Genomic DNA, 21223 nt, shown 5'->3' with positions numbered 1-21223 from the left:
AAATCAAAAGGTTTATTCTTTTCCCAACTAGAGACTGATATTTGTTCAGATGCGTACAAGGAAAAGTTACATAGTTCCAAAATAAAAAATAACACAAACTTAATTGAAATTCCCATATATGGGTTCATGATTTCAAATCCGAAAATTGAGTGAAAAACTGAATAAGAACAAGAAACTGATCTAGTTGAAGTGCGAGGGAATAAGTCGCTTTGGATTTTCGCTCGCTACGCGGAGTCGAAGTTGTTGTTGCTGCAACAATGGGAGGAAGCAGAACGTGGGGGCAGCCGGAGGAAGAAGAACATATTTTGGGTTTTAAATTTTTAGTTTTTTCCTTTTTTGTTAAGTGAAATTTAAAAGGTAAAAGAAAAAAGATATTTTAAAGTAAATTTTTCTTAACCCTTGGATTAAATTTAAGGGTGGGTGACCATAAGTCTCTTGGACTCTAAAGATCCAAGAGAACGGGACTATATATATATATATATATACAGTCCCCTTCTATTGAGGGATCCCTCAAATAATTTTATTTGAGGGACGCCCTTTAGGGTACCCTACAATTCTTTTCTCAATAATCCAAACCATCTATTTTTTAGGTATTCATTCATAGATCATCCTTACAAAAAATTAGACAAATCGGAAACCGTTTCGACATCCAATTGTGTCTTATAAAATCAATGAACACGGTGCTTTAAGAAAGTACTAAAATTTCAATAACTCAATTGAGTAGTCACATGATATCGGATTCAAGTGATTTTTTGTAGAGATGATCTTTGAATGAGTATCTACAAAATAGACGGTTTGAATTAGTGAAATACAATCCGGAGTGGGGCCTACAAGGAGTGTCCCTCAAATTTATTTGAGGGATCTCTCAATGGAAGCTCTCTGTATATATATATATATATATATAACTTTCTTCCAATATAAGCGCTTCTAAAAATGCACTTATGATAGTGTTCTACAAAAGGGTTGCTTGTTTGCTTATTGTGGCTCTACTTTCAACTAAATTTGGAATTGACCAGTCCTTGCTTGAAATTCTTTTTTGTTCTAAAACACTTAAGAAATCTCCCCTTCTTTCTCTTTGACCGGTCAGCTAGCTATACTAATTGGTCACTCATCGTGCAACAAATTCCGACGGGTCAGTTAGCTACTCCGACCTTTTTTTCACGACGACAAATTCCAACAGGTCAGTTGGTTACTGAAATATTTCCCTTCGCGGCACAGGTTGGTGGGTTACTCAAATCTTTCCCTTCGTGGCACTGTAATTTAAAGAATTATTAACTTTTTACAGTTGCTTAAAACTTGATAATTAGTTGGACCTTGTAATAATCTTGTTTTCTTGCTTTAAATTTCATTTCTAAATAGTGAGCTAATTGCATGGGGCTTGTAGCTCAAGTGGTTAAGAGTATTTATGACAGGATCCAACTCAAATTCAACTTTGAAATCTGTGTCGAACCATGTGCGTGTCCAACACCTAGCAAGTGTCAGGCACACTTGACCAAATTGCTCTTTAAACTAAAACTCAAACATTCTGTTAAGGTTTGACTTCTGCCGAAAATCCGGCAGAGTCTTCCCTGTAAATTGCTCGTTTCCCAAAATTTACACATGTACAAAATGCAATTCATATATCCACAAGCGTTCAGCATGCACAACGTTAGAACACACATAATCCAACAGTAAATTTGTGTGGCATCAGGTCTTACAGAATTCCTGGGGCAATATCAGAGCCTACTAATTAATTTAATTTACAAAGTAATACGGTTATAGTAGAATATCCTGAAAAAAGGAAAAGGATGAGTGGTGGGTGATGACTGCCTAGTGGTGGAGCTTCGATACTCAATTATTGCCTAAGGATGCAAAACATTAAAAGTGTGAGTGACAAAAGAAAATTTTGCAAAATATAATATCAACATACTAACCCCATTGTTAAAACCATTTGAAAATTCATTTAATCCATGTTCTATATTCGTACAAAAATTAAACATGCATATTTTTATTCATATAACCGTTCATACATCCAATCAATTCATCAAAACCATTTGAAAGCATTAAAAAAAATGAAAAAAATCCTTTCCACCTAGGTGTACCCTTTATAAATCCGTAAATTCCGTACTTTTCTATTTATTTCCCACATTATATCGTCAATTCCAAGTGTCACGTAAGCGACACCTCTTCGCAGAACTCGAAAACACAAAGTTAACTCGAGCCGCATTTCTCGCAGAACTCAGAAGACACTTGGTCAACCTGAGCCGCATTCTTCGCTCCTCACGGTCTGGGTATCCCTAGGACTCGTGGGGCAACTGTCAAACGCGTGTTGACCTGACCGAAGGCAATTCGGATGTTTGTGGACATCATTATATTCGAAGGCAACATTTTGGGTACCTATGGTGGTTTAAATGACAAGACCCGACCCAAATTCTACTTTGGTGTTGGCCACAAATGACCTAATTACGCTTCCCTTCAAAGTTCGATAAAATATTAAGCTTGACTCCCACCGAAAATTCGGCAGAGTCTCCCTTGTAATTTAATCAATTCTCAAAATTTACACATGTCAAACAAGCATATATATACAATCTAACTTCCAGCATACGTATATATATATATACATTCCAACAATTAACTCTAAGTTCTAGGGTAGGTTATCACAGCAACCACTAAGAAATTACAAAAGGAGTCAACTCATTCAAGAAAAGTCCTACATCATAAAGGGGGAAGCGCAGGAAGTGGGAGAGGCCCTGTGGTGGATCATTGTGCACGCTTACTGCCTGGGGGCGCAAAACATTGAAAAAAATGTGAGTGGATCAAAAACAAAGTTTTAGAAAATAGCATAAGAACATACTAACCCTACTGTAAAAACAGTTATAAAAACTGAATCAATATCCTCATATATACTCATACTGAACTCATGCATTCATATTTATACATATAACACCAAACAATATTCTTGCTGAAAGATATTGAAGTAAAGCTCAACCTACCACATATGTATACTTGTTTATTCTCCCCAAAATCCTTAATTACTATATATTCCTCGTGTTACCGTGGTGACACACCCTGACAGAACTCAGGTTAGCCTGATTCGCACTCCTCGCAAGACTCAAGGGACACTAGGCCTACCTGAGCTGCATTTCTCGCTCCCATAGTTCGAATATCCCTAAGTCTCGTGGGGCAAAAGTCAAGCATGCTGACTTAACCAAAAGACAAACTAACTCCTCTAATCTTAAGACTCTGCTGCCTTCCTATCTGATTTCTGAAACCTTTAATTCCACTATTCTTTAAGTAAACACAACTCGGCAGCAAACAAACATAATACTCAGTCATTATCAAATAATGAATTTAAATTGCATAAAATCATTTATGAAAGCAAAGGTCCACTCACTCCTGGTCCGAGCTAGCTGGACCTCTTGAAGGTCCTTCCTGCAGGTCGGTCCGAGCCCGTGTGCCTGATTAAAACATCATGAATATTTAATTAATAAAACTGCTTGGTAAAAGTATTTATATAAATCCCTGACCTCGGCTCCTAAAAGTGCGTGCACTAACTTAGAATCCTTCCTATGCCCACAAAAGTTTTCTTACATTTGGAATAGTTGAGAAGTGCCTTAGGACTCAAAAAGCGCTAAAGTCCCAAAAAGTCAACCCGAGACTCTGTGGGCCCACGACCTCACAATTATGATCTAGAAGCTCCTAGAGGTTTCAAAATACCTAGGACACAAGTCCCGAGAGTTTGATATCGATCAGACGGTCAGATTGACCACGATCGTACACTTGGATAATTATCGAAAACCTAACTCTATGGCTGGCATTTTCAAAGTATCCAGGACTCCGATTTGCAATTCGTCAACTCTTATACGATCATGGAATTATCTATATTAACATGTCAGAAAAAGACTACTATCCAACGGCTCGAACGTATCGAAACTGGAAGTCGCACAATAGACGAGATCCGTTCGGGGTTCAAACGTTATCCAATTTGCAATTTGCGAAATCCTACGCGCTCGTGAGGACCAAAGGATCATTTTAGGAATAAAAATCCAATTTTTTGACAAATTATAGTTTTGCCCCTTAGTGTAATTTAATCGTATTTTCTTCAATACGACTTGGATTTGAGCCCACTACGTGTCTACAGACTCATTTCGACGTAACCTACCCAATGGTACAAGTGAAATTCCCAAATTCTGTCCTGGTCAAAAAATCAACTTTTTCTTAACTAATATATTATAGGGGCAAAATTGTCTTTCTCTCTAATAAATTAATAATTAAATAGTATTTAAAGACCGGGTTGTTACATTAAAAACCTTTCCTGGAAAATTATAATACTGTTTCTCACTCAATTCTTAAATCCTGTTACCATTTTCTTTTTTACTTTCCAAGCCATTCACATTTAAATATAAACAAAATTTTATAAAAGTATTTGAATTCAAACTATATGCTTGGAAAGAAAAAACCATAAATAATTCATTCATGATCCATTAATAAAATTTTACTGCATAAAATTCATTTATAAAATAAACTTTCACTCACTGTGCGTCCGATCTTGCCTGATCCTTCGAGGGTTCTTCTTGCTGGTTTGGTGGAGCCCGAGTACCTATTTAAGCAATTAAAACATTTAATTAATAAAATAGCTCAACCACAAGTATTTAAACAAAACCCTGACCCTCGGCCTTAAAGTGCATGTGCGTAACTGAAGAAAGTTCCTAGGCCCATTTTCAACAGTTCTGATAGTCGGAATGGTGTGAAAAGACCCGAGATTAAGTATACAATTAAATTCTTATATTGGTCAACCCGGTCCCTCGTGGGGTCCATGACCTCTGATTAATATTTCGAAAGTTCCTATAGGTTCAACAAAGTTTAGTAAACACGTCCTGCAAGTATGGTCCAGATCGAGCGGTTGAATTGCTCACGATCGCACGATTAGACGGTCACCTTTTATATAATCTTTAAATTATTGAATAGGAGAATTCGGGACTCCGATCCTCAATTCGTGAGTTCCTACACGATTCTAGAGGTTCCTAGATCAACATATTTGGAAATGGAGTCGATCCAACGGTCCAAACATATTGAACACGATATCGCCTAATATGTAAAAATCCATTCGACCATCAAACGATAACCAAATTCGAATACGAGCGTACTTCATGCTCGGGACCACATGGGGGGCCAAATGGGCCACCCAAAGTTGGCCCACGCTCTGTCACACAAGCCAGCAGTGCGTGGGTGGCTTGAGAAAATTCCGCCGACCAGAAAATTCTCAAAACACCCAACAATACCTATACCTACATGATCATGACAACTAGTGGAGCAACTTTTATTATTGGATGGCCAACTTGCCGGAAATTAGAGCTGAAAACCGGTCAAAACTTTAGATCGTAAAACGAGCTTCAAAACTTCAAAATCGATCCCAACCAACCAAATCATCAGCTAAGTCACGTTGAAAGGATGAGAAAGCACACTTGGATTGACAAATTTGGTGGCCGAAATCTTCAGAAACGACGACGAAAAGTGAAAAAAAAAGGTGTAATTTTTGAGCTATTTCCGGTGGCACTAGCGGCGTTTGTGGCAAAGAAGGGATATAATGCAAAGAGGAAGGTGAGTCGGTTCGGTTGGGAACAGTCTCGTGGCCAATGATCGCGGGATGAGGGAGTTGCCGGCCAAAACAGTGGCCGACTGTGGGTTTATCGTGAGAGAGAGAGAGAGAGAGAGAGAGAGAGAGAGAGAGAGAGAGAGAGAGAGTTTTTTAAAAACAGACTTTGAAATATTTACGGTTGTGCCACTGCACTTCAGTTGATCATAACTTCTTCATTAAAACTCCGATTTGAGCTCACTACGTGTCTACGAACTCGTATCGCCACGCTCTATGCAACGGTACTATTCAAATCCTCAAATTCTCTCACAACAAAAAGTCAACTTTAAACTCATTAAAATACTCTCGGGATAAAATTATCTTTTATTTGAATAATTTAAAATTAAATATTAATTTAGGATTGAGTTATCACAATTTATTTTACGTTCTAAGTCTTAAGTTCGATTTCTCAATCTTCCAATATCGGCTTGTATAAAAAATAAAAAATAGTGAGCTAATTAACAATATAGTTGCCACACTAAAACACTGAATAAATAAATAAATAAAGATGCAGAACTCAAACAAAACAAAAAAGGCAAAAAACAGGAAGAAAGATGCAGAATAGCAGCAACGTGGACGGCTGCAAGTGGCTGCCTCCCAAGATTAGTTGGGGAAGTGAGGAGACAAACAGAAGAATCAGGGATTGACGTGGAACCGCATCCACCCGTCCAAAAAACGACAGGAGAGCACCCCACCATTGGCTTTCATTTCAACCTTTATATTTTGCCATTTCTTTTGTTTTAAAATTGAAATTGAGCTTCACTCCAATGTCTGCTTGATGATGATACAGTGAATATCTCTATATAATTGCTAAAATTCTTTATTTTTATATTGAGATTGAGAGTACTTATTTGTTGGCGAGAAAGAGAGAGACATAGAGACAGACAGAGAAACAGAGAGAGAGTGAGAGATGGAGGTCGGGTTTTTGGGGCTGGGAATAATGGGGAAAGCCATGTCCATGAATCTGCTTCGCCATGGCTTCAAGGTCACCGTTTGGAACAGGACCCTCTCTAAGGTACTTATTGTTGTTATTGAAGATGATACTTATTTGTTTGAATGTTGCTTAATGTTATAATCATCACTGTGGTTAATTGTTGTTACGTACCCTATGAATTCAAGAGCCAAGTTTGTCTACTAAATCATGTGTGTCTATATATATATATATGTATGTATGTATGTATGTATGTATGTATGTATGTAAGAATGCCAAGTGCTAACATATGTTGATGGACTGAGAATCTGGGCATACATTCAGACAAATATTAATCTGGGATTCTGACAGGAGAACATTTATCTAAATGTATGTATGTATGTACTTGTGCATTTTTCGAGCTATCTTTCTGGAAGTAATTACTTTTCGGTTTTTTCCTGCAAAGTTGTTCGGCTGTTAATTTACACATATACTGGTCTCATCATATTAAACAGAGTGGCTTATTTGAAAATTTTCCTGCTTGGTGTAAGTAACTCTGGACTTCAAGTATTACAGAAAAAGTTGGTCGTAATAATAGTTATTGCGTACATTTATTTGCTTGCAACCTTTTAAAAGAAGTTGTAGATAAGGTGGTCCCGCATAAAATTAAGGTACCAGTTGTGTTAATGTTTTATGTGAGTTGCATAGACACTCGTTATTTTTGCACCTAATCAGTGAGTTAAATCATTGTAGAATGCACACATGGATTTGAGTGGGGCACTGAAAACTGGAATGTAAGGAGCAGTCCATTATTATTTGAGAAATTAAAATTTGTCTTAAAGTTAGAAGCTTTTCAAATTTGAATAAGCAACACATTGCCACATTGCTTTTGGGTTTCAAGAACCAACCTGCTAGTTAACCTAATTCAAATTTTATTCCATGGAAAGCTCAGTGTGTTCCTGTTATCGTCACTGAAAATCTCCGCATGGTCTGTAGTTGAGCTTGAGCTTAGGCTAAACCTCTACCGTGTGTTGTGACTTGAAAACTTCAATTGCAGTGTGACGAGCTCGTGGAGCATGGTGCTTCTGTTGCAGAAACCCCTGCAGCAGTGGTTAAGAAGTGCAAGTATACAATTGCAATGTTATCTGATCCTTCTGCTGCCTTTTCGGTTGGTATTTTTCACTTTGGTATTTTGACACTTCATTTACTTGACTTCTACTTATCGAAATGCAAATACCTAGGTGGTTTTTGGCAAAGATGGCATTCTTGAGCAGATTTGTGCCGGAAAAGGTTACGTCGACATGTCTACAGTTGATGCTGATACTTCTACAAAGATTAATGAGGTTTGAGTTACTTGCTCATGCTACTCGATTGTTTTAACTTAAATAATAGATATTTTACTGTTGTTTAGGGTGTTCTCCTGGAGCCCACATTGTTTTAGAAATTTAGAACATAACTAAGATGTTTTTATGCATATTCTGTGGTAGAATTTCGTGTCTGAAAAATCTAAGTTGGAGGATGAACTTGTATGAGTAGGCTAAAGAATGAATATTCCCAGAAAATTGTCTCAAATGGCGGACAATCTGTGAACGGTTAACTGCTTGTGTACCGTGGTAGAATTTCAATGAGAAAAAGGACATAGTTAATACTTAATGCAAATGAAAGACATTTTTTTTTCTGTGGTTTTCTGATAGATGCAGGATTGTTCTGACTCAGCACATTTTGTTTTGTATTTTTCATGTATTGTTGATGTAGACATGTAGCAAGGTAGGGTAGGTAGGTTCTTGACTAAATCTGGATGTAAGGCGAAGGATTTGCTAGAGTGAAGTTTATCTGTATCGCGGTGACCGGTGAAGACTTAGGGCTGAAAAAAAGTATGGTTCTACGATGAGGAAAACCAAGAATTACTGGTTTGGCTTTGTTTCCTATTTACTATTGCCTTGCAGGAATTAACGTCTAAGAAAATAAAAAAAAAAAGGAGATGAAGAAGAAACTCACATCACCGTAGAGTTTTAAATTTAAAATAGTAGGTGATGCATGTCCATGAGTTTCACCACCAATTTTCATACTGACGGGCAAACCTAGAATTGTAAGGTTGGGGAGCTGAATATTAAATAAAGTATCATATATTAATATTCGAAAGTTACATGGTAGAGCTAAATATTTTTACTTGTTTATGTTGGAGAGTGGCCATTAACTTCAATTACAATCAATATCTATTTACTATATATGTGGTTACTGAACTTAGGATTCTGAGGCTAGACTAGGCAGTAGAGTAGAGTTAGAGTTCTAAGCTCTGTAATAAGCTTTCTTCATCGGTTACAGTATTTCCGTACTCTTATGGCATATTAGTTGCATAAATTGAAAGTGAAAAAGAAACTAAAAGTTAAAATTCTGGGTTCAGTACACATCAGATGAAGGCAACTCATACTCCTTCAAAAATCTTGAAATTTAGGAATCTGCAGGAAGTTCTTTATATTTGTCTTTGAGAAACTGTTTGTTTAGAAGACTTTTTACAGGTTGGTAGCAGTTCCTTTTCCTGGTTGGATGAACTTGCACTATGAAAGGAAATAGTTAAATATTTAAAACAAGAACACGAGGGTGTTCTATAGCCAAGTTAAGTTTACCAGATTGTAGCCGACTGAATTAAAGAAAGGAGAAACTATAGACTGAAAATTTGTTTATGCAAGGTCCAATAGAAAGGCTCTGCATGATTAGACTTATTGCACAATGCAACCAGCCTTTGCCTGACTGTTTAAGTCCCTAAGATTGGTCCCGAGATGTGCATCACCAATTATGCATTGATTTGGAGATGCTACTTTGCACTGATGATACTACAAACTGTTTAGTTTTTACTCATCCATATATTTCCTTACCTGTTAAAGCTTCAGGATGGTTTCTGGATTTATTACATTTTTTGGAAAATGGCTGTAATTTTTATGATGTAATTTCCTTGGTATTTACTATTTTGAACTATTTATTCATCAAATAAATGAATAAAAAAATATAATCAGAGAAGTATCTTTCTACATATTACTAAGGTTCGCATAAAATATCTACAGGCAATTACAGCAAAGGGTGGTTACTTCCTTGAAGCTCCTGTTTCAGGTAGCAAAAAGCCTGCCGAAGATGGTCAATTAGTTATCCTTGCAGCTGGGGAGAAGGTAAATAGAGTAACGGTTGTTTTGCAGTTTGTTGCTATATACACAGTCCTTGCTACCTGCCAGATATATTTTGAGGTCTTATAGGGAGTAACATTGTTATAGACATGGTTGTGAATGTGCTTGGGGTACTTATGTATTTAGTGTCATTTTGCCTTCAGTTATGAAACATAGATGAATTTTTTTTACATTTCACCTTCTTGCACCTGCTTTGGAAGGTTCACCATTGAATACAAGCGTTCACATGGGTTGGGTAAATTTGCGTTGGGAAAATCAGGTTTATATCTGTTGACCAATGTGTTGAATTAAGTAAGAGTCTTGCATAACTTGAAGTTAAGCCGCTTAGAAATATGGGGTTACATTAGTTATCAATTTGAGGGTTACATTAGTGATCAATATGATCTTATTGTTTTCAAAGTTATTTTGATTAAGGGTTTTCTAGGAGCTTTAATTATAAAATAAGGGTTCTCCAGGAGCTTTTAGCAATGGTAGTTTTCTTGAGTCTAAATATATCTGTTTATTGGGCATTCACCTAAAAAGCAATCATAATCTTTGAAGGACAAGGAATCATAGTTCTATTAGGTTGAATAAATCCAAGGTTCCTTTATGTATACTTTATTGTTTACAAAGTATTTAGATTTTGGTTATGGAATAATCAGGTTTTGGGGCTTGTTTACGTACTTGGGAATCAGAATAGGAATAATAAAATAAAATAAAAAGAATCTGGATAGGAAGGAACAGAAATGAGGCATTTCCTATTAAAGTGTTTACTCATTGTCTGAAATGGAACGAGGATACGATTGATTTTTCATTAACATGTTTACTAACTTCCAGGAATCTGATTCAAATCTAGTTTGATTACTTCAGTTCTATTGGGATGAATAAATTCACGATTTTATAAATATACTTCGTAGTAAAGAAAAAAAAAAGAGATTTTTGATTACTGAGTTTTTGTTGCATTAAGTCTTTGGATAATAAAAAGAAATCTGAATAGGATTCCACTTATGGCATCAACATGTTATATAACCAAGTTGAATAGAATGAAAAAGTAATAACAGAGCTTTAGCTACTGCATCAACATGTTATGAGTGCTTTTTTGGAGCAGTCATTACATGAGTTTCTTTCTTTAATTACACTAAAGTTTGTGATATGTGCAATAGATATGAGTAACTACACCGTACCTATGTATGGTTATCTTCAGATTTTGGATATCGTATTGCCACTAAAAGAGTAAAGCTGGCTTTTTCGAATTATAATCCATGCTAGGCACAGTTAAAGCTTCATTAAGAGTCCTTGACTGTGAAAGAGCTTGTACACATGACGTGGGCTTTACATATTTTTTTTGTGTGCGAACAGCACTAGATTCCTGCGTAACCCCAACCCCCAAACAAAAAGAGTAAAAGAAGTATTGTTTTTATTTTGATTCCTGAACACCTCAAAATTGTACATATCTTTCAGTTTAAAGAAAGCGAAATTCAAGCAGAACAAGATATAGTGAAGGGAACCAAAAAAAAAAAAAAAAAAAAACTCCTCTAGGGTTATTATAAAGTTCTTCTTTTCCTAGGGCTAGAGAGTTGCAGAGTTTTGAGTAAGGGATGGGCTACAAAATACAAATAACTATATTATACTCTTCAGTTCAGAGTCAAGATTGCAATACCTATGGTTAAGTAAGGAGTAGGATTCCTTCACATGCTTATTCCTATCCGTAGGTTACAAATGTGTTTATTTGTAACATTGCTGCAACAGTTCAACTGTTTATAAATGTAGGCATTGTACGAGGAAGTGATTCCTGCTTTTAATGTCATGGGGAAGAAGTCTTTCTACCTGGGGCAGGTTGGAAATGGAGCAAAAATGAAACTTGTTGTCAATATGATAATGGGAAGGTAATGGTTGCTTCCTTACAAATATCCATTATACAATGGAGACTCGTTTTTGCAGCTGTCTTTTCTAGTAGGAATATATGATACACTAATATTGTGTTGGAAGTTTAGAAGCAGTATTCACAATGTCAGATCTAATACTGTCTCATACTATATCCTGGCCTATTCCTTTCAAGAATGCATCAACTTGTTTAAAAATGTTTTCATGCTCATGGAATAAGGTTGATATATTATGTGGTAATCTACCGAGTGCTTTGACAAATTTCAGTTAACATGAATCCTTTTCTTGCAATGGAGCATCTCTTATATTGACAATGTAAAGATGTATAGTTTCAAAAGTTTTTTTCTCCTATTTGAATATTTCAGTATTTACATATCTGGCTTGAGTATTTATATGTGCTTTTACATGGATGGAGCATCTTACTGCCTAATAAAAGAAGAGTAATTAAAGATTAGAAAAAATCTAATGCAAGTTGACATCACATAATAATTAACTTGTTCCTTCTCATATAGTATGTATGTTCATACAACCAAAGCAATTATGATTTCATATTGTGCTGTTCTCTCCCTTGCAGCATGATCAATGCATTCTCTGAGGGACTTGTTCTCGCTGGAAGAAGTGGACTGGATCCTAGTGTTCTTCTTGATGTATTGGTGAGTAACAACCTAGACTTTCTTTTACTGGTAATGGATTCTCTTACCATTTATGAGTTTATTCTGGCAGGATCTGGGTGGAATTGCAAATCCAATGTTTAGATTGAAAGGACCCACTATGATTCAGGGCAGTCACTCTCCTGCATTTCCTTTAAAACATCAGCAGAAAGACATGAGATTAGCTCTTGCCCTTGGGGATGAAACTGCTACATCAATGCCAGTAGCTGCTGCAGCTAATGAGGTTATGTTCTTCATTCCTTCTTTGATAACTGTCTACAAAGTCAGTCTTGTAAGATTTCTGTTATACAAAAGGTATTAACCTTGAGAAGCCATAGAAGCCATTGGAGATTCACGGCAAGGCCAAAGATCTTCCTCTCTCTCTCTACACTCCTCATGCACACTTATATGGGGTAGGTATTTTGTGCTTGTGTAGTGTATAAGAGGGGATCTAAATCTTATATTTATAGGTGTGAGTATTAGGTTTTCTTGCCATAAAGAAAACCTTATCACTTATCCTTGTCACCATCCATAATCCACAACCTAGTAGGATGGATGTCCCTATCGTTTTAGGACTTTACTTCACCTTAAGTAACCGGATCACCGAATAAATTTTCATATTCTTTTATTCTTAATCAATTAAGATTCCTAGATAGATAGATGCAAGTTCAAATTAAGTCTTACATGCTCCCACTTGGGTGCCACATCTGTACAAGAACCATCTTTAAGATCAAGAATCAATATATCCTTATTCACACAACTTCGGAAAGTAGTTTGATAACAATATTTTTCTCAAACTTGTGTCAAATATTGTCAACTCATAGGATTATGTATAGTAGTAATCTCTTATCAAGTAAGTAGACATTACTACTCTATAATCACATACAAGCAACAATATCCACAAAGTACCATCAAGTTATGGTCATAGTTATATGATAAGTGATCTTGATCTGAAGGTTAATACACTTAGTATATAGTCCACTTTATGATCACAATATGATCTATCTTTTATGCTTTATGAGAAATCCTTAAAGTCAATAAAGACAACCTTAACAATATAGCAAAAAAGCTTAAATAGTTAACTTTATCCATTGTAAAACTTTAAAACAAACATAACAATCCTTGCATATCCATGTATTCATAACTGAAAAGAAAAATGATCTAGAAAAATAATATAATACAAACGCGGATCAGTGGATCATATCACTTGTGTTGATGTAATCAACACAAGTTTGTCCCTCTACTTTCTCTTTCACTAGTGGTACTTGACATCATCATGCTTAACTCCAGTTGATCTTTTGTTGTTCTTGCAAAAGAAGACGGCTCCCATATTATCACAATATAACTAAGTGAGCTTAGACATTGATTCAACAACTTGTTCCTTATTATCACTCTCTCCCAAAACAAGCATAGAGTCTTTGACAATCCTTCTTAGTTAGTTTGTCAGAAAATATCAGTGACACCAACCTAATTTTGAAAACCCATAATAAATATATTTCTCGTAAGCTAGTGCCTAAAGAAACCTTAGAATGTCTAATAAAGCATGTGATTTTCTCAGGAGTTTTTTCGAAGTGCAATGACATCAAAACAAATATAATATTCGTGATACTCAAATTGGACAACATATTCCAGATATCTGTGTACTTAATCTTTGACCTCTTGCCGAACAATTTTCTTCCTTTCATGATAACTTTAATGCAAGAACCATTAACAAAGACTCCATAACTTTCATGATAACTTATCACATATTGTAAATTCTCAAAGGTGAGCAACTTCTCTTGAAAACCCTTTAAATTCAACATACTGCCAATTGGTTTTTTTTAAGTGTGTTTGTCAATACTTGATAGTGTTGGTATCTGTCGTTTAAATTGAAATCACATGTGTTTATGCTTCGAACTACTTGCAGTTTATCTTGAAGCAATGAGATTTGAAGTCATAGTACAGTATTTTTATTTGTTGGAAAGAAATGAGTTTTGGAAATTATTTCTAGTGGAAAAAGATTGATATCAGAACTAAAATATTTGTTATTTACATGTATCTTAGGCTTTCAAGAAGGCAAGAAGCATGGGGCTTGGGGACCTTGACTTTTCAGCTGTGTATGAGACCGTGAAGGCACTTGAACAACCCTCTCAAAAAACCTAACTGCTTGAAGCAAAGCTTTGTATCATTACTCAAAGGGTGATTCTATGCTCACCCTAAAACTTTGCTCTCAACTCTGCAGGATTTAACAATAAACAAGTTTTATGGGCACGTTTCTCTCCTTGTAAAATACTTAGTTACTTCAAAGCTCAAAACTCTAAGCAATAAAATATTTCTTAAAATATTTCAAGAAAAAAAGGGATGTGATGTTTAGGCCATCAACTATTTCTCTCTACACAATTATCTCAAATAAATATCACGCCATTGTTCCTAGAACTGATCCAAAACAGATTTCAACTTATGGTTTAGAGATCTCCAGTTGACACCTCCTTTTCATCACAGCTTTTTAGATCGCTATGTCATTTCATCACAACTTTTCAGATTGCTGTGCCATCTTGCTGGTATGATTTCCAATTGCCGTACCATCCCAGTTATTCTTTGAAGATCCGAGAAGACCTTTTTTCAGCTTGAATATAGTATTTCTGCCTCTAGATTACATTATATTTATGTTATTTACTGAGTTGAAGCAAACAATTAATCCTTTTACCTATGAATCGAATCAAATTGAATTTCATGCATGTTTTCAGTTCATCTTGCTTGTTTTGCTTTACAATCAAGTTTCAATCCTCAATTTTTTTTTTGTTGAGATTTTCTATTTAAACCCCGTACTTCTCTTTGTTCACCCCAAGACATAAATTATTGAGTTGTAAGTTTTATTATTGTGTAAAAAGACAAAAAATGTCATCCAACTTAATACTTAACCCTACCTATTACATCTATACACACACCCCACCACTCTTCATATTAAGTTTTAGAATGACCTGTGCAAGAAGCAAAATTTGCCTTACAAGCGTTTGTCCTTCTGGGATGCCAATGTAACCACTATTAGGCTTCTAAGGTCTGCTGCTCGGAAGGCTTGGGATATGGATCTTCCAATCCCGAAGAACTTGGCCTGGGAAGCTGTTAATACCCATGGCTGAGATTTGTTGACGCTCATCAAGATATTGCCCCCACATTACCTTTATCTGTTTATAAGTTGGGGCATCTAGGATGGCGATAAATTTTTCAGCAGTTTTTTCAATTGCTATTTGATTTTTTTTTTTTTTTTTTTTGGCACTCCCTTCTACAGTATTTGATTTATATATGTTTCTCTATTTAGACCTCCATAACAAACTACAATTTCCCATATGATCTAATCACATGATAAAAATAGTTTGTGAAAACAACAAAATCTCATGTATACTACAAATATTGTTTAATGATTGAAGTATTGGGGTAAACAAAGAAAATTGTGGGGTTTTAATATAAAATCTCTTTTATTTCTTATTTTTTTTCAGCTTGGGGTGTATTTAAGGGTAGTTTGGGAAGATAGTGAGGTTTTCTGAGAAATTGTGAAAATTTAAATTAAAAATTAGGGTGAACTTAGAACATAGAGTGAACTAAGAGAAGTGTGGGAGTTTAAATAGAAAATCTCTTTTTTTTTTTTACTAGGTAAATATTAAAGTTCTCAAGGCATAGAAAAAAGAAAAATTGCAACAGTTCCCCACACGGAGCACAATGGTTTGGTTTAAATGTCATGTTTAATTTCTCAATCTCTGAGTCCCTTTGCAATGCTTCTTATAGTGACACACGCTCCCATGCAAAACAATCTACTGGCCTATCTTTAAGGCTGGTTAGATTAGGGTTCAACACACCAATCTTTGGCATCAAACAGAAAACATGTTACGGAAAAACCTCATGCTGAAGAGAGTTAAGCCAACTTTGGGTTAGTCTGGCTTGTCTAATTATTGTAATAACAGTTTCAACTCTTTCGGGGTTGATGCGTGTTTTTGGTTCATCTGTTGGAGAACTTGGGTTTGTAGTTTGCGGTATGAGGGCTATCCTTGTCTTTTCTGGATGTGTTTATGCCAGACTGGTTTATGCAATGTGTGGCTTTGAATGGAGGTATACTATATAAGATTAGTGTTTCCAATGGATCCCTCCGATTTGTTACCCTTTGTGGATAGTGTTCGTATGCGCACACCCCTTTGTGGCCTTTGTGTTTGTGGTATAGGGTTATTAATGCATTCTCCCAACGTTTGACCAAGAAAAAGAAACCTTCTGGGTGAAATCATATGAAACACATCTGTATGCCACAGATGGCTATAGGGATAACTAAATTATCTATGTAAGCCAAAGCATGGTTGCCACCTCTTAAATGATAAAGAACACCAGTTCAAGAATCAGTAAAAGAAAGATGAGCCACCAATAGCTTTAGGGATAAATTGTCATGTTACGTCACAACTTAAATACGAGCAAAAAGCTAATACGTTATTTTATTACAAAAGCATTAAGAATTGCAATGTCCCAGCCGATATATACACAAAGAAAAAGAGAGAACAAAAACAGGACAAACAGCCCAATATAGAGAACATTATCAGCTATGGTAAGAGATATTCGTAGAATAGACAATCGAAACTTTACCTACTTTTAAAGCCAACAAAAACGTTCTACCATATCAAAACAGTGCCACAACACAATATTTCAAAGTAATGCACCCGTCTCTTGACCTTCTCTCAGACCTTCGCGTACTTACATGCTTGACCATTAAGCTCTAGGGTTGGATGACAAACAGTGGCTGCAAGAAATCAAAAGAAGACAAGATAATGTTATAGGATATCTTCATGTGATCATTTCTCATGGATGTCCAAGAGAACTCACCGTGTCGACACTAACAGGTTTCCCATCCTCCACGAGGATCTCAACTACGGTTCCAGATTGATCAGCCTGAAGAAAATATATCACTCAATCCACATTACTGACTGAATATATTTTTTCATTGATTGAATAAGCAGATATGGTGAGAGACACAAGAAAATTATCATGCTTATAGACATTGATTAACATAAATAGTAGACTGTTGCAACTTAAAAATACACTTGCAAGAAAGGAGAGCATAAATAAAACAAAAAACAGGAACAGTGTGAAAGCTAATTTATAGTCATATATGAATTCTTTTATTGAAAAAAAACATTATATCACGTAATTGCAAAGTCAAATAAAGAGTGAAGAGAGAGGGTGGTTACAAGCAGCAGTGGAAATAAACAAGTCATCTTAGGAAGTAGTATCTAATTATTGTGATGTGCCATGAACATAAGAGATCCGGTAGAAGAAAAACTTACTTCTATCTCGTTCATCAATTTCATGGCCTCAATGATACACAAGACTTGTCCCTTCTGTATTTTGTCCCCAACCTATTGAGAAAGTTTTCATGTAAGCCGAAAAAAAGTAATGCAGCAACAAAAACACTTAAGCAACCACTAAGGAACGTAGGCTGCAAGTAAAATTCTAAGTAGAGAAGAAAAACCTTCACAAGGGGTGGTTCACCAGGTGCCGGACTTCGATAGAATGTCCCTGCCATAGGACATTTAAGAGGGGGCAGCGATGTTTTGGCTGACTTAGCATTAGGTGAAGATGGTGCAGGGAAAGTTGCTGGAGGAGATGATGGGGCAGACGAAGAGGCAGGAGCTGCTGGAGCAACTGGAGGAGGGGCTGCTTGCATCATAGGCACTGGAGCAGGTACCGGAGGTTGAGGCAAGGCTTCCTTTTTACGAATTATGACTTCAAAGTCAAGCTGTTTCAGCTGCAGCTCAACAATGTCTCTCGAGTCAACAAGCCTACAATCCGGAAACAAGAATCAAGATGATATTATCCAACCACACTTCAGATCAGATGGTTAAACTAATAAAGAACTGAAGATGGGGGTTGCTCACTTTACGAGACTTGCAACTTGAGCTATGAATTCAGATATTGATTCCTCTGTGTCCAAAACTGCAGGACAAGACTCATTGGATGTCTTTCGATCCTTGGACTCCTGGGCTGGAAGCTCCAATTCTCTTGGGGGCGTAGCTGCAACATTGGATGATCCATCCACCTTGAAGGCAACAGATGATCCAAGGAGCATGTCCAGGAAGGAAAGAAAATTTGAAAAGTGATCCTCTAACGAAAACCATTTAAAGAACCTTACCTCATCCAATTGACCTTTCACCACAGTGGAACAGTTCCGACTAGGCTGCCAACCCTAACATTCGGACCAGCTTCAAATTTAATTATTCCACATGATTAAAATTGATCAGAGTAAAAAAAAAAAAAAAAAGAAGAAGAAGCACACAGACATATATGCATATAATCCCCAATAAAAAAACTGTGCTTTCATATTCTGTGAAAAGAAAAACTTATTTGTCACATATATGTATATAATCCCCAATAAAAAAAATAACAGTGCTTTCACATTCTGTGAAAAGCAAAATTTCTCAGGTAAAACAGCAAAAGAAGATGACTGAAATCTGATGAGGTTCAAAAAACAAACCAAATATAACATGTATCACTGCAAAACTAAAGACAACAACTTCTGACAAAGAAGGGCACTTAAATTTGATAGATTGATTAGTTGTGGGTGCAACTGTGACACACACACACAGATATATATATATATATATATATAGAGAGAGAGAGAGAGAGAGAGAGAGAGAGAGAGAGAGAGAGAGAGAATCTCTCCCTATTATTCAAGATTCAAACTCACCAATATAGTCTAAATTATGGTTTAAAATATTGCTAACAACAAAGCAGGACGAAAAAATTCTGCTACTTCACATAATTTGGAAGTTGAGAATCATCTGTTGTCAGCAGATCAAGGGAGAGGGTTTCTATTCACAAAAATCTATCAGCTATTAAGAAGACTCAGAAAGCTCAAATACTCTAGTGCCTCCTCCTCAAAGTATGGTCAAACCCCAGATTGCCCCTTGAAAGTCACAATGACACACCTTGCCCCATTGATTGACTCTTGGCATCTTATTTTGCCTTACACCATCAAGTCCATTAACGAATCTGTCAAAAACAATGACATGGCACGAACGGTACTTACTATTTTGCACAAATGTTTGCCATGTGTATAAAAAAAAAACTAATATATGGATAATAATAATTAAATAAAAAATAAAAAATATCCCCAGGTTCTTCCTCCCTCTTCCCCTCTCTGTCACTCCACATTTCCCAAGGATCCCAGCCGCGCCATCCCCGTCAGCATTGGCCACAGTACCACCTCCAAAACCACTCCTCTCACCTTCCTGCAACCCACACCATTGCCAATTCCCCCTCTCTCCAAACGAAACCCAACTACCAAGAACACCTACACTGTAATAAACACAGAGCTCCAGGCATCCACATTCAAATACCAACTTCAGGTAGTAGAACTACTCTAGACCCTGAGTAACTACATTCATCTTCCACTAGTCAGTCGGTATCCATTTTTGATAGAGAACATCCCCTCTCTGTCTCATCTCTCACCTCTTCACCCCTCACATTTCAATGGATGAAGAGGATCCAATAACCCACCAGGGATCCCATATAACTCAAAGTTGGAAAATCCATTCTCACAAAATCACTATCAAGGGTAAGTAACATAATAAATCAAAGGATCTGAGGAAACACCATTGCATGATGTGATCTGGGAGATTATTAACATTGAAGTTCTAACATAAAAGAAAGTAAATACTATTTCCTTCATTTCTTAGGTTTCAAATAACACATTTGCATACATCTTAACACAGATCAACCGTTTGAATTGATTATTTGGACACTTTCAACGATGTATTATATGTGATTGACATAAAAATCAACAACTCAGAATGAATGAGGGGTAAATACATTGGAGTAAACAAACAGGTGCGACCATCCAAATAAGTAAGTCGATACATTGGAGTAAACATAACAGTCGTCAACTTCACTTTTAAATTTCCAAGCAATAGAATAGTCAAAAGCCTAACAATTTCCCAAGAAAATAAAAAAGTTCCAACTGGGTATTTGGTAGTATTCGTTTAAGTACTAAACCAAGGTGTTAAAGTATTAATTTCTGTTTAAGTACTAAACCAAGGTGTTAAACTATTAATTTCTGCTAAAGTTAGCACTTTTTTTTTTCTTTCTTTCAGAAATGGCCATTGAGGAAGCTAAACTTCGGGTATTTTTATTTCTAAACAATTTTGTGTTTATTAGAAGTTCCTCGTATATGAAATTTTGAATTAATACACAATTCCTGAACTGAAACAACAAAACCATCTTGCACAAGAATATAGAAATGACTCAACTAATAATACAAAATTGCAAATAATTGATAAAATTCTTAATCTTTCGTTCCTGCATTTTCCCGGAAAACAAAGCGTAGCTGAGAAAAAACAAGAAAATCAAATTCCAGGGAGACAGAGGAATACCTTGGAGAAGAATCGGAGCTTAGGCTTGGGAGAGAGACGAAAGGAGACATTAGATAAACAATTGTGCTTGTAAGTATTGTTATTGGTTTTATAATGAGCCAAATTTGTGCTGGTGGTTGCAGCCGCCGAGGTTGTTGCCAGAGACGATGCCATTCTTCTTTAGAGCTTCAGAGGCAGAAACTGCAAGCGCTTTCAAACAATCAAAAACTCGTAACAATGACATAACAATCAGCTCAGCCTCGGCCTCAGGTAGATGAAACCGAAAACGCACAGCATAGCAAAACCTATGCGCTAGCTTTCCACGTGTCCTTTTATTAATTAATTAGGAAAGTTGTTCAAAACTCTCCAACAATAGCATGGTCAGAGGTGTCAGTTCGAGCCCAGTTTATTTAAATCGTGTACAGAACGAGCACGAATATTAATTAATTGTGTTGGAATTAAAAAATTAGATCCAATGAACTGAGCCGACCTACAACCCAACGTGAACTCTGCTTGGCCTGAGCCCGCTTCAAACACGACCCACTTAGAAGAATTTAAGAATTGTTGCAAGTATCAAATATTACTAAGTCCAAGTGGTTACTAAGTCTGAGCCCAACACATATTACTAAATGTATAAACACAAC

General features: G+C 36.2%; 2 protein-coding genes across 3 annotated transcripts; one reads left to right on the top strand and one right to left on the bottom strand.

The window, feature by feature from the left end:
• On the top strand, window positions 6353–14573 carry LOC18769728 (glyoxylate/succinic semialdehyde reductase 1). Its single transcript, XM_007202331.2, has 8 exons — window positions 6353–6629; window positions 7582–7692; window positions 7766–7867; window positions 9587–9688; window positions 11453–11568; window positions 12141–12219; window positions 12290–12460; window positions 14260–14573. Exons 1-8 carry the CDS (start codon window positions 6525–6527, stop codon window positions 14356–14358), a joined length of 885 nt encoding a protein of 294 aa, XP_007202393.1. The 5' UTR covers window positions 6353–6524; the 3' UTR covers window positions 14359–14573.
• On the bottom strand, window positions 16644–20869 carry LOC18769460 (biotin carboxyl carrier protein of acetyl-CoA carboxylase, chloroplastic). Of its 2 annotated transcripts, XM_020569296.1 has the most exons (7): window positions 20601–20869; window positions 18362–18415; window positions 18108–18268; window positions 17702–18011; window positions 17517–17588; window positions 17056–17121; window positions 16644–16972 (listed from the first exon to the last, which is right to left on the bottom strand). In XM_020569296.1, exons 1-7 carry the CDS (start codon window positions 20751–20753, stop codon window positions 16949–16951), a joined length of 840 nt encoding a protein of 279 aa, XP_020424885.1. In that variant the 5' UTR covers window positions 20754–20869; the 3' UTR covers window positions 16644–16948. The 2 variants fall into 2 exon arrangements, with proteins under 2 accessions (XP_020424885.1, XP_020424884.1); XM_020569295.1 differs by having other exon boundaries at window positions 18108–18415.

This window comes from Prunus persica, chromosome G7, assembly GCF_000346465.2.
Source record: "Prunus persica cultivar Lovell chromosome G7, Prunus_persica_NCBIv2, whole genome shotgun sequence".
In the NCBI taxonomy this organism is placed as follows: Eukaryota; Viridiplantae; Streptophyta; class Magnoliopsida; order Rosales; family Rosaceae; genus Prunus; species Prunus persica.
The sequence above is the reverse complement of the archived record's forward strand: the minus strand, read 5'-3'. Positions and strand labels throughout refer to the sequence as shown.

Coding starts and splice junctions, on each gene's coding strand:
- LOC18769728 (XM_007202331.2), top strand. CDS start 6,525: ATGGAGGTCGGGTTTTTGGGGCTGGGAATAATGGGGAAAGCCATGTCC. Junction 6,630..7,581: donor GGAACAGGACCCTCTCTAAG/GTACTTATTGTT, acceptor CTTCAATTGCAG/TGTGACGAGCTCGTGGAGCA. Junction 11,569..12,140: donor GTCAATATGATAATGGGAAG/GTAATGGTTGCT, acceptor TCTCCCTTGCAG/CATGATCAATGCATTCTCTG.
- LOC18769460 (XM_020569295.1), bottom strand. CDS start 20,753: ATGGCATCGTCTCTGGCAACAACCTCGGCGGCTGCAACCACCAGCACA. Junction 18,416..20,600: donor AGCTCCGATTCTTCTCCAAG/GTATTCCTCTGT, acceptor TCCGAATGTTAG/GGTTGGCAGCCTAGTCGGAA. Junction 18,012..18,107: donor CAAGTTGCAAGTCTCGTAAA/GTGAGCAACCCC, acceptor TCCGGATTGTAG/GCTTGTTGACTCGAGAGACA.